The sequence below is a fragment of the Elephantulus edwardii genome, unplaced genomic scaffold (genome assembly GCF_000299155.1).
Source record: "Elephantulus edwardii isolate Elephantulus edwardi_28Jun2011 unplaced genomic scaffold, EleEdw1.0 scaffold00001, whole genome shotgun sequence".
NCBI lineage: Eukaryota > Metazoa > Chordata > Mammalia > Macroscelidea > Macroscelididae > Elephantulus > Elephantulus edwardii.
In genome coordinates, this window is record NW_006399751.1 from 11536458 (window position 1) to 11549083 (window position 12626).

Here is a 12626-nt window from a genome sequence, read left to right on the forward strand (position 1 = left end):
ATCTCTAACCTTGGAAATCCTATGGGCCCAACTCTTCCCTTTGAGTTGCTACGAATCAGAATAGACTTAACTTAAACACTTGATTAGTTTCCATATAAAAAAATAGGGGAATTATATTGTCTACCTCATACTTCTTTGCTGATAACTGCAGTGATATCTGTCTATATAAAAGATCCCAAGCTAGATCCAGTTTTCAATATAAACCCCCAAATCCAGCATACATAATCTGAATGATACCTTTATAAAACATAAAATGCCTTCACTGTGCATCCAATACTATGTAAAAGAGTTTAATCTTTTTTTCTTGATTATGGTTTATAGTAATTCTATAAATAACATATTAATCTCTTACATTACAGTAACCTCAGCAATAAAAGAGATCAAATAGTTTGTCTCGTGTCACATAAATGTGTAGTAAGTGGCATAACTGGCATTGCAGGCCACATCTGTTCAACACTCTTCATATTCCTGGATCTTCAGTAGCCTGTACATGGTCAGGCTAGAGAAAAGATGTAAATCTTTAAGGATATACTAATATTTTGTAAGGATCAATAGCTGAGACCTTCTTTAAAATTATTCCTGCCATCAATTATGTGGGATTGTCTGCTTCTTTGGGTTCTTTTTAATAAAGAAAGAATGAAATAATGCACTAGAAATAATAGAAGAACAACAGTTGTGCCTTTGAACATGTCACTGGTGTTGTGTACTGTTGAGTTCGAACCGACCCATAGTTGACCCTCTAGCGGGTGTTCAGAGGCAGTTAATCGCATGGCAGAAAATTACCCATCTTTCTCTCACGGAGCTGCTGGTGGCCTCAGACCATTTGCCTTCGAGATTGCAGTGCAGATATTTGCCACTAGGCCACCAGAGGATATTACCTTGATTTGTTGTTGTTATGTGCTGTTGAATTGCTTGCGACTCATAACAACCCTATGTACAATAAACCTAAACCCCACTCTATCCTGTGCCAGTCTTATTGTTTCTGATACACCTACCCCATTACCCCAGTCACTGAGTCAATCCATCTCATCCAGGGTATTCCTCTCTTGCGCTGTCCCTCCACCCTCCCAAGTACGACGTCCTTCTCCAGGGAACAAATTTAAAGTATTCCAATACTGAGATGGTTGGAATGACACAGGCTACTTCCCCATCCATAGTTAAACAAATTCTAATATCCAGGAGTAATCACAATAGGCAGCTAAATGCATATTAATAGCGGTTAGCAACTTCTAAATTTGTAGCATAGATTTTTTTTAAATTTTTAATAGCATAGTTGTTTATTTTTTTTTAATTATTTAATGTCATTTTAAGAGTACTTTTATATTTAAGAAATTAAAAAATAGTATTTGGAGAAGTTAAAGATCTGGTTATGTGAAAAGGGACATTTGATGTATCACATTCAAGTTTATTTCATTATAATTTTTTAAAGCCACCACCTTTTTTCCCTCTGTGGCTTGATTACAAATATTCAGTGTCTGAACCACAGATAAATAACTGGCCATCTTGCTTATATTCTATATAGTTTACAAAAGATCAAATGGTACTGCCAGAATCAAATTATACTGTGCTTACTACATATGAAAAATTATGCAGTGGTCTCAGCCAATTTTTTTAATGTCTAAATGGCACAGACCTAACAGTTAAAATATTTTTTTTCAGGGATTAAGGATTGTGTATTGAGTTTTGTGCAATTTGAATGATCCTAGAAAGATTAGAAGATTATCTTCTGTTTATACTGATGAAAACCTCTGTGAAAATTACAATATTAAGATGAGTGGGGTTTATTCTATCCCCAGTGATCCTGATGTCAATTTTTAATGAAAAATATAAGTAAAAAATGATATAATGTCTTGTTTTTAATCTAAACCCCTTTCCCATTGATAAGGGGCTCTGATGAACAATTGGTGTGACTCTGCCCTTTTGCTAGGTTCTCAGTGTTTATCTCCTAATATGTAACCAGTTAAATAATTTCAGGGAGAAATGAATTGAGTTCTCCCAAAATAAAGAAGAAATCCATAGCATATACAAAATATATGCTTATGAAATGGATCTCATCATTAAAACATCTTTTCATTTATGTAATAATGATCTTCATCAAGCTAAGGTCTGGCAAATGGTCTTTTTTTCTAATTTCAGCTTTCAAGCATTCATTATTTTTTTTTCTTCCTCATTAAATGGTCACATTCAATAAGTACCATGTTGAGAATTCCCAGGATAAGGGAGATCTTAAGCAGACACACAAGCTTTCAGGAAGAAAGTTGAGTTGCACGTTCAAAATGCAATGCCCTCAATGCTGACGCTATCTTTTCCTTCCCATAGGGAACCACAGTCAGATATCCCGAGTACCTGTTGCTATTAAAGTGCTGGATGTCAATGACAACGCCCCTGAATTCGCATCCGAATATGAGGCATTTTTATGTGAAAATGGAAAACCCGGCCAAGTAAATATCTCCATGTTGTTAATGCTGAATATGTTTGTATACCACTGTCTCATATTTTATTAACCTGCATTATAATGTGCATTTGCATTGTTTACATTGCAAAGTAATAGGCAAGGGGCATAGTCCAAAGGGAACAGAGAAGGAATATTTTCCTTTCTCAGATGTCCATTCTTTCTCCTTTTTATGACCAAATTGGGCTCCTTGGAATGGAATAGCTATGAACCAAGAGCAAAATAATGATTGTAAAACATCTGCACATCTGAATGACAGCAGTGCAGACTTCAAGTGGTGGGGCCTGAATTTTGACTTTCAAATACCAGGAAGCGAGGAAAAACTCTTGAGAAGGGAACACTTGTTTTATGTCAAATGTGTGAAGTAGCACTTACTAGTAGAATCTGAGAAGTCAGTAGTGCATAGTAAGTTGTAGGAAGTTAATATTAAAATCTGTAATAGTGTAGACATAATTATCTATTCTTAAGTAGTTAAGAATGATTTTAGGCATGACAGTAGATCACTTAATAATTGTATTATTGATATTGATCGAATGTATTTCATGTTTATCTGCTCTCAGCATAACTTGGGGTGATAGGGAGAAGCTGAAGAAGGAAGGGAAGGTAGACAAGAGGGGAAGAGGCAGGAAAAAAAGGGTGGAAGAAATGAAGGGAGGAAGAGGGAAAAACGTGGAGGGAGGGGGCCATGGAAAAGGCAAGAAGATAGAAAAGGAATAAATAATAAGAACAAAACTCAAAGCCTGCTCTACTCTGAATGTCATAATGGAAATAGCCTCTGTAAAGTTCTAAAAAAACACAAATGTAATAGATTTATTTTAACAAGGTGCCAAAGTACTGTATGTTTAAGAATTTTACCGTTTTTCAACTTCCTAATTTATTTCTGGATGGTGACATTTTAATTTAAATAAACAGCAGCTGACAGCATGACACTGGAGTTGTTAATCCAACTATTCTTGTTCCTCATGTGGGTGTTAGGAATTAAACTTACTATTTGCCAAGCAGCTTACCTGACAAGAGTCAGATTTTTTTTTCTCCCCCTTTAAAGAAGGGAATAGCACTGTAGCTCTCCACTTTTATTTAATCACTACAAGAGATCAATGTGTTTCATCCCAGAAAACAGTGAGTATTTTCCCCTAGACTCCTCTCATATAGCTGAAGAATTAACCTTGTCTCCATCTACCAAAATAAAGCACACACACATCAAAAAACATCAAACCCACTGATGTTGATTCTGACTAAGCAACCTCATAGGCCAGAATAGAACACCCCTTGGGTTTTCTTCTCCCCCATAGGGTTTCTAAGGCTCGAAATCTCTATGGAAGCAGATTGTCATGTCTTTCTCCCACGGAGCATCTGGTGGCTTCAAACAATCAAACTTTCAGATTGCTACTGAGGACTTATCCACTATGCCATCAGCCCTCCTTCATGCACACAGCAACTAAAAAACAACCAAACAAACAACAGCCCCAAACTCATCACTGCCATCAAGCCAGAACCTACTCATAGCTGACCCTCCAGTGAGTTTTTGGAGGCTGTAAATCACGAGGAAGGAGATTCGTCATCTTTTTTTTTTTCCCTCACCAGAGCTTCTGGTGGATTTGAACCACCAGAGAGGTGTCATATCTGGGTCAGTACTACAACTCCCTACAGACTAGGGCACTGGAATGAGTTCTTGTTGACACATAGTGAAGTTAACATTCAAATCTACTAAATTTTAACAAGACCCTCAGTCCCCAGCGGTGCATTGCCTGTGCACCCAGCAATTTGAACTTCCAGCCAGAATACGCATTGTTCTCAGACAATTTTCCCAGCGTTTTAACAGCACTTAAAATATTTAACCTTATTGTGTGTAACTGTCCGCCATCGGATATTTTTATTGTTTTCAACTGTGATTCTTTTGGTATGGATTAGATTTCATATTTATGTGTCTGACATTTATGGTCATTTGGCTTCAGTGTTGGCTTGAATGGACATAGAGTTGGATGGGAATACGGCAGATAAATTTCAAGGGTATTACTCTGTAGACCAGAATATTGAAAGGATAGTCAGTCAGAGATTTATCAGCTAGGCTTTTTACACCACACAACTCCTTCCGGATGTTCTATAATTTAAATAAAATGTCATCATTGATACCAAATTCATCACACAAATATAGAAAATCGGTGTTTTGTTGTTTTAAAATTCCATATTGGCTTCTATATTGATACTGACATAGATACCCTGTGAACTTCCACAGCCCTGGAGATTTACCTGCCGAGTTTTTCCTATTTGGGAAAATTTAATGACTTATTAGCTGTTTTTATCTTTAAAACAATATATTGTCTCATCATTTTTTTCCTCTACACCATGAAAATTTGAAAAATTCTACTATTTTCTAACTTTGACAATTCACAATGAATGACTCATTCTGTGAAAAAATATTTTTATTATATGCATCTTCTGTACCATCTTCAAAAGAAGTCTGTTTAAACATGCTATTTAGAGATCATCATTTACATGAAAGAATCAGTACTTTTGTTAACACAGAGCTGACTGATTGATGAATCTGCAGTTTTTCAAATAATCTCCTTCAACTTTGTTTTATTCTCTTTGGTAGCCAGGGCTTTTGTTTTATTCATTGCATCATTACTAGATTACTTTTCATAGTGGGGTTTCCCCCCCCCAAAAAAAATCATGATTGTTACTTAGTTACTAATCACATATATAAATTCAATGTATGTATATACTCTTTCACTCATCTCTGTATTAATTGCCACACAAATGACCCAATTAAGAATTAGAGAATGCATTATATGATGCCTTCTTGCTCATGAAAAATAAATGCAAAGCCAGAATTAATAGAAAAGTCAGATCTGTGCATCTTTTCCACCAATTCCTGTCTGCTTCGCAACATCTTCAGAGAAAGAAGAGCAAGAGACTTTACAATTTCTGGTTTGCCTGGAAGGTAAAGATTTAAAGCTAAACTCAAGGGGTTCAGCTTGCAAGGAAACAGTGCAGTTGGAGATCATTAGTAATAATCAAAGGCAAGTCAATAAAAGTCCAGTTTGTATAAACAGTCTGGATGGAGGGAGCCTCTACAAAGATATTTTTGAAACATTTCACAAAATGAAAACTTCTGTCAACATGAACATGGAGAGAATTCTATTTTGCTTGACTCTATTTCTCTCCAAAGAACTCTAAACACAGTGAGAATTAAAGAAAGAGAGAGTTCCTTTCTCTTGACCAGGCCTTTTTCAACAATTCATGGCACATCCTGAGCTAAAAATAGATGAGAAGCTCACTTTCAAGGTAGAATTGAAAATCATATCTGCTTTCCAACTTTCCAATCATCTCCTCATGATTCTTTTGTTGAAAGTTGGTGATTTTCTTGAACGTGTTCCCTCACAGGAGAAACCACCCCACCAACACTGAATGAAACAGCTCTCAATTTACATTACTCAAAAAATATGCATTTTGACTCTAAAAATGTAAACAATCTTAGTCATTGAATTGCAAGATAGTATTTTCTGATTCGCAGCTTTTTAAAATTGTATTTTCCAGTTGGTAATGTCTTTGAAGTGCCAATGGTAAGAGCTGATATATGCTTTTATACTGTTAAGAAGGATAAGAGTCACTTAAAGTGGACTTGGCCCTCAATTTAATAGGATGTTGAAGAAGAGAGAGCTCTGGTGGCTTCGTGGTAAAGGTTTATGCTCCCAACCATTCAGCACAAGGCTCAAATTCACCAGCGGATCAGCGGACGAAAGATGGTCATTCTCCTGCATGACTAAACTGCATCTGAAAACCGAGGGAAGGTGAGCTATAAATGAGTTCTGACTCAATGGCACAGGTTGTTGTTGTTGTTATGTGCCGTTGAGTAGCTTGCAACTCATAGCGACCCTATGTACAACAGCCCTAAACCCTGCTCTAGCCTGTGCCAATCACACTGTCTCTGATACACCCATCCCGATTTCTCCAGTCACTGACTCATCCCATCTCATAGAGGGCCTTCCCCTCCTGTGCTGTCCTTCCACACTCCCAAGTTTGATGTCCCTCTCCAAGGACCGGTCCCTTCTTACAACATGTCCAAAGTATGTTAGACCGAGCCTCAGAATCCTTGCCTCCAGGAGCTTCCCGGTTTAACCCTTTCCAGGATGAATCTGTTTGTTTTCCTAGCAGTCCATGGTACCCTCAGTACTCTTCTTCAGCACCACAGCTCAAAGGCATCAATTCTCCTTCTATCCTCCTTAGTCATTTTCCAACTCTCTGATGCATAACAAGTGATTGCAAAGACCGTGGCCTGTATCAGATGCACCTTAGTCTCCAGAGAGACACTGTTGCTCTTCAGTACTTTCAAGAGGTCCCTATCAGCAGACTTTCCCATCGCAATACGTCTTGGCACATAACAACAACATAAAAAGGAGCTTTTTCACTTAGTCCTTTGTGATGGGCTAAGATAGATAGAAATGGGAGTATGTGCTGTATACTTCAAAATAGACAAATGAATATCTGTTTGACAGCCAGTGTGTCTAATGTTGTTGTTGGTGGTGTGTGTTACTGAGTCAGAACTGACCCATAACTGACCCTCCAACAGGTTTTCAGAGGCAGCAAATGGCATGAGAAGAGATTACTCATTTTACTCCTGCGGAGCAGTTGGCGGTTTCGACCCACATGCCTTTGGAATTGTAGCACCATTTCTTACTACTAGACCACTAGAGTGCACCCAATAGGATGGTAGATTTTATTCACTCAATGAATATTAACTGAACAGCAACTATATGCCAAGGCTTTGCTAGACAATGGGATTCATTGTCATTTAGCATCTTACATACCATCCTTATAACCTCATTGCATTTTCTTCCTGGAAAATATATCTTTGAAGGGAGTTAGAAATTATAGACTCACAAGAGACTCCTTCAGTTTTTCAAGACATAAGGAAACAGAAGAGATGGAAAGAAATTGAGTTGTCTCTATGAAAAGACCTCTTAATATAGGATTTCTTGCACTAGGGATCGGACACATGCATTAAGTATTGAAAAGGAGTCAGCTGGAGGTAAATTTGTTCTATCTGGAAAGAATGACTGATTGGCTAGTTAAAAGAACAGGTAACAGATGAAGAAAGGTCCTTCCCTCATAACCCTGGAAACCACCACAACCAGAAATTAAGGTGACAGAAAAATACTCTAAGAACTGCAATGACCAGTTTTGGCCAAATGGTCTTCTGTTGTATATGTGTTCTACATGCTATGTTCTTATGAAAATCTTCAGAGGTTAATTTGGATGCCTTTTTATTTACAAAATGTACACAATTAGTGCTCTTAACTTTGAACAAGGATGCAAAGATTGAACTGAAAAGATTTTCTTTTTACCTGACTAAGCCTCTTTTTTAGGGTCTGAATTTCTCCTTATTGATTGAGACTTAGTTAAGTTTCAGGTCTCTTTCCTGCAGGAAATAACCTCCACTGTCCAGGATAAGGAGGGAGTTATGGTGGACTTGGGGTACCCATCCAAAGTTGCATCTCTCTTGAATGTTAAAGTCCATTGGGCCCATGGGAGAAAGATTAGTAATCTCCTTCCATATGGTTTACAGCTTTGAAAACACAATGAAGGTCAATTATCAGTTCCTCCTTGATGGAAATGAGAAAGTTGAGTTACTATCTACCATTGAGCTGAATGAAATATAATATAAACGGTATCAACATCTATACCACTTGCAGTGTGTCACATGGAGTCAAGTTAATTATGTCCCTTTTTGTTGTTATGTACTCTCAAGTTGAAACCTTCTAGCAGGTTTTCAGAGGCTATAAACTGCACAGGAAATGATTTCTATTTTTTCTTTTTCCTCAAAGCAGCTGGTGGATGTGAACCATGTGTTTTAAAGTTAACAGTGCAACTCCTTACCGCTAAGCCACCAGAACTTCCCTAATTTTGTCTAGGTGGAAAAACTTCTTTGATTTACCTGTTTCACAATCATGTCTTTGACCCAAACTGTGACTATGTGGATATTTCCTTTCAATAAGAATATCACAACTAAAAAAATAAGGTGAAAGCAAGAGATGTAGGTACTTCTATCTAGTTGATATGAATCAAACCAGTCAATGCTTGGCAAGTAATGGATATTCACAAAAATTTAGAAGCATGCATGATGTCAATTCATCCTATTCTACAATGACTATTATTTCCAAGATTAGTTTCCTAGATATTACAGTGGAAACACAGACACACACACACGCTCAGAGTACACATTGTCCTTCAGATGAAAATCTATTTATTCTTTCACTGAATCACATTAATTGTGCATCTATAGGGTGCTATATATTGCAATGCAATCTAGGAAAATGCATGAGAAGGACCAAGCATGTCCTGTCTTATGGAGCTTAATGAAGAAGAAGAATGGTTTTTAAAAATGGGTGGTGAGGGCTGCAAAATGAATACATATTATAATTTAACACTTTGAGAGGAAGCCTGAACAAAATATTTATGCAACTGGACAGGAACAAAGAAAAAGTGATAGTCTAGCATATAGACTATCGTGGGCAGTAGAATGAACACATACAAGAACCCTGGAGGGAGAAGGACGATGGTTTATTTGAAGAATTGGAAATATCTGAGTACAATGGTATTAAAACAAAGGGGGTTTCGATTTGAATACACTCACATAGACACATTCCTCTGGATTCACACTAATTTAAGCAGGAAGACCATTTGGGAGTCAGTAGATGGCTCTTAGTCCAAAGTGGTAGCAGTGGAGGTGTAGAGAATGGAATGATAAAGCTGTAGGTCTATCTAACATGATTTATGTGTCTTCCTTATAATCGACACCACTGCTTTGAAGGCTTGATGCTACCCATAACTTACAAGTATGGAAGCAAAGCCTGAAAAGGAATAAGCATCTTATCAAGGTGCTGTGAATGGTAAATATGGATTTCTAAATTTGCTTTTAAAAAGCTCCATAGCTCCAGCACTTACTAGGATTTCTCTGTGCTTCCCACTTCAGTAGGACTTTAAAATCCATTGTGTGTGTGATATATTTTTGTTTAAAAAAGAAATAATTTTGAGAATAAGATTCTGATTGAGAATGAGCATTTTAAAAGTAAACTCCTATGAGCAAGGCTTAATCTACTCAAAAGTCTCCAGAAGATTTTCAGGAAAGAGAAGCACAGCTTAATGATACGAGTAAAAATAATCATCCCTTGCTACAAGTCAGCTCTGAATGAGTCTGCCACTTTATTTATGTATTTATTTTTTTAGGTTTGGATGATCCTTTTCTAATAAATATGAAACAATAAAATGAAATTAGAGCATTTTATAACACTCATGAAAACAATAAATATGAGAGATTTAATTTTAACTTTCCTGCCAGCAGGCATCTTTCAGGGTCTATCTGCATAGAAGGAGACAGGATTGATTTTAAATCTGTGATGAAATTTATGCCCTCAACATAATGCATAAAACATAACTTTCATTTCATTTTGAGTGGAGTAAAGAGGTGGTAAATTAGTAGAAGACATATACCAGTATTGGAGCAAACTTTTAAAAGAATCATTAAGAGAAATACTGCTATCAGAGCACAACTCACAGAAGAAGAAAGCATTATAGTTAGGAAATTTGAGCCCCAGCTCTAAGGTGTATAGACTTGGACCTTAGCTTTACTTAATGTCTCCTGTCTCAGGGGTAGTGACAGAGAGAGAGATGCTGTTTTTGTTGTTATGTACCATCCAATCAGAAAGGACTGTTGAGTTGGATCTGACTTGCAGCTGACCTTCAATGAGTCCTCAGAGACATAAATGACACCAGAAATTACCCATCTTTCTTCCACGGAACTGCTGGTAGATTCAACTACTCATCTATGAGCTGACAGTACAATTTCTTACCATAGCAAGAATTGACCAAAATATGGTCACATGACTAGACATTTTAAATAGGTAGGAAAAGGAAGTTCCCATAGAGATAGAGCAAAATATCCAAAATATCTGGCCAATTCTCATTAACTATATACATATATGCCTTTATTTGAACTAGGTAATCTCTGAAATAATGGAGCGATTTTATTAATTTGATTTGTCTTATATGTGCTCTTATTTCAATGAACTCTTTTTGTTTTGTATTACTTGATTATTTGATCATTTAATAAAAACTATGGACTATGCCTTCATAAATATGCAAATATAAGCAAATCCATACCCCTTGACATTGAAAGGGAGGGAAATGTGACTCAACCAGTGTCCATTAATGGACCATTCCTTTCTTTCTCAAGTGAAAGACACTTGCTCTAAGATATGTTATTGTTAGGGGCCTTCGAGTTGAAAGCAATCCCAATGGATCGAAACCCTTTCCTATCCTGTGCCGTCCCTCATCCTCTCTGACACGCTTGAGACCATTTCTGCAGTCACTGTGTCTCTCCGTCTCGTTGGAGTTCGCACTCTCTCTTACTCTTCACCCTTCCTAGCGTGATATCCCTTTCCAAGGAATAACCTCTCCTAACAACATGTTCAAAGTAGGTGCAAAGAAGCTTCACCATCCTTGCCTCCAAAGAGCACTCTGGCTGTACTTTTTTCAAGACATGTATGTTTGTTCTTTTGGAAGTCCCAAGGATTTTCAGTGTTCTCCAAAACAACAACTCAAAGCATCCATTTTTCTATCCTCTTTATCCATTATTCAGCTCTCAGAAGCATAGCAAGTAATTGAAAAGACCATGGCCTGAATCAGGAGCACCTTCGTCTTCAAGCTCGTATTATTTCTCCTCAGTACTTTGGAGAGGTTCCTGAGAGAAGAATTGCTCAATATAATACATCTTCTGACTGCTGGTACCAAGGATGTTGATTTTGGATCCAAGTGAGATGAAATTATTGACAATTTTAATATTTTCTCTATCATGATGTTGTTCATCACTCCAGGGGCGGGAGATTTTTGTCTTATTGGTGTTGAAATCCAACTGATATTGAAGGCAGTGTCCTTTGATCTTTTGTAGCAAGCATTTCAAGTCTTCCTCACTCTCTTCAAGCAAGGTTGTGTCATCTGCATAACACCGGTTATCCATGAGGTTTCCTCCTACCCTGATGCCGTATTTTTCTTCATGGAAGGCAGCTTCTCAAGTCATTTGTTTAATATATAGATTAAATAAGTATGGAGACAGGATGCAGCCCTGACACTCCTTTTCCCAATTTTAAACCATGCAGTGTCCCCTTTCCCTTTTTGGACAGTACCTTCTTGGTCTAGGTATAAGTTGCACAGGAGCACAATTAAGTGTTCTGGGATTCCTAGTCTTCTCCATGTTAGCTATAGTTTGTTGAGACCTACACATTCAAGTACTTTTGTGTAGTCGATAAGACACAAAGAGATATTCTTTGGGTTTTGTCTGGTTTCAGCCAGGATACGTCTGAAATCAAGTGTTAGCTCTGATGCCACAGCCTCTTACAAAGCTAACTCAAACTTCTGACAATTCTCTCTTGATTTAGTTTTTTGGATGATCCTTAGCAATATTTTGCTTGTCTGTGATATTAATAATATTATTCTATAATTTCCATACCCTGTTGGATTGTCCTTCTTGGAAATGAAAATAAATACAGGTCTTTTCTAGTCACTCAGCCCAGTATCTGTCTTCCAGATTTCCTGGCATAGATTGGTGAGCACATCCAGAGCTGCATCTGTTATTTGAAGCATGTCAAATGGTATCCCATCTATTTTAGGGGCCTTCTCCTTTGCCAGTGTCTTTAGTACAGTTTGAACATTTTCTTTCAGTACCATTGGCTCTTGTTCATAGGTATTTCCTGAAATTCTTCAGTGTCAACCAATTCTTTTTGGTATGATAATTCTGTATAATACTTCTATCTGCTTTTGATGCTTTCCAGATCATTCAAGATTTAACCCATGATATCTGTCAATATTATAAATTGAGGATTGAATTTGTTTTTCCAGTTTTTTCTGCTTTAGAAATGCTTGTCAAGTTCTTCCCTTTTTTAAATTCCAATTCCAGCTCTTGGCACATTCCATTGTAATATTTTGCTTTGTTTACTTGAGCAACTTTTCTTTTCATCTCTTTTATTTTGACGTTTCGTCCCTTTGTTTTGGCTTCTTGATTCTCTAGTGTATTTTCATGGTCTCTTCTGTCATCTATTTTGGACTTTCTTCCCCCTTCTGTCTTTGTAAAAATCTGTTGCCCTCCTCATGGATATCTTTTATTTCATCCCACAAA

The 12626-nt window shown here is 37.1% G+C and overlaps 1 protein-coding gene across 1 annotated transcript in view; it reads left to right on the plus strand.

The window, feature by feature from the left end:
- CDH8 (cadherin 8, type 2) overlaps nucleotides 1-12626 on the plus strand; it is a 451012-nt gene that overhangs the window by 363805 nt on the left and 74581 nt on the right. Inside the window, exon 9 of the mRNA XM_006878719.1 lies at nucleotides 2320-2441. Coding sequence (XP_006878781.1) covers nucleotides 2320-2441 — 122 coding nt within the window. The remainder of the gene's footprint in view (nucleotides 1-2319; nucleotides 2442-12626) is intronic.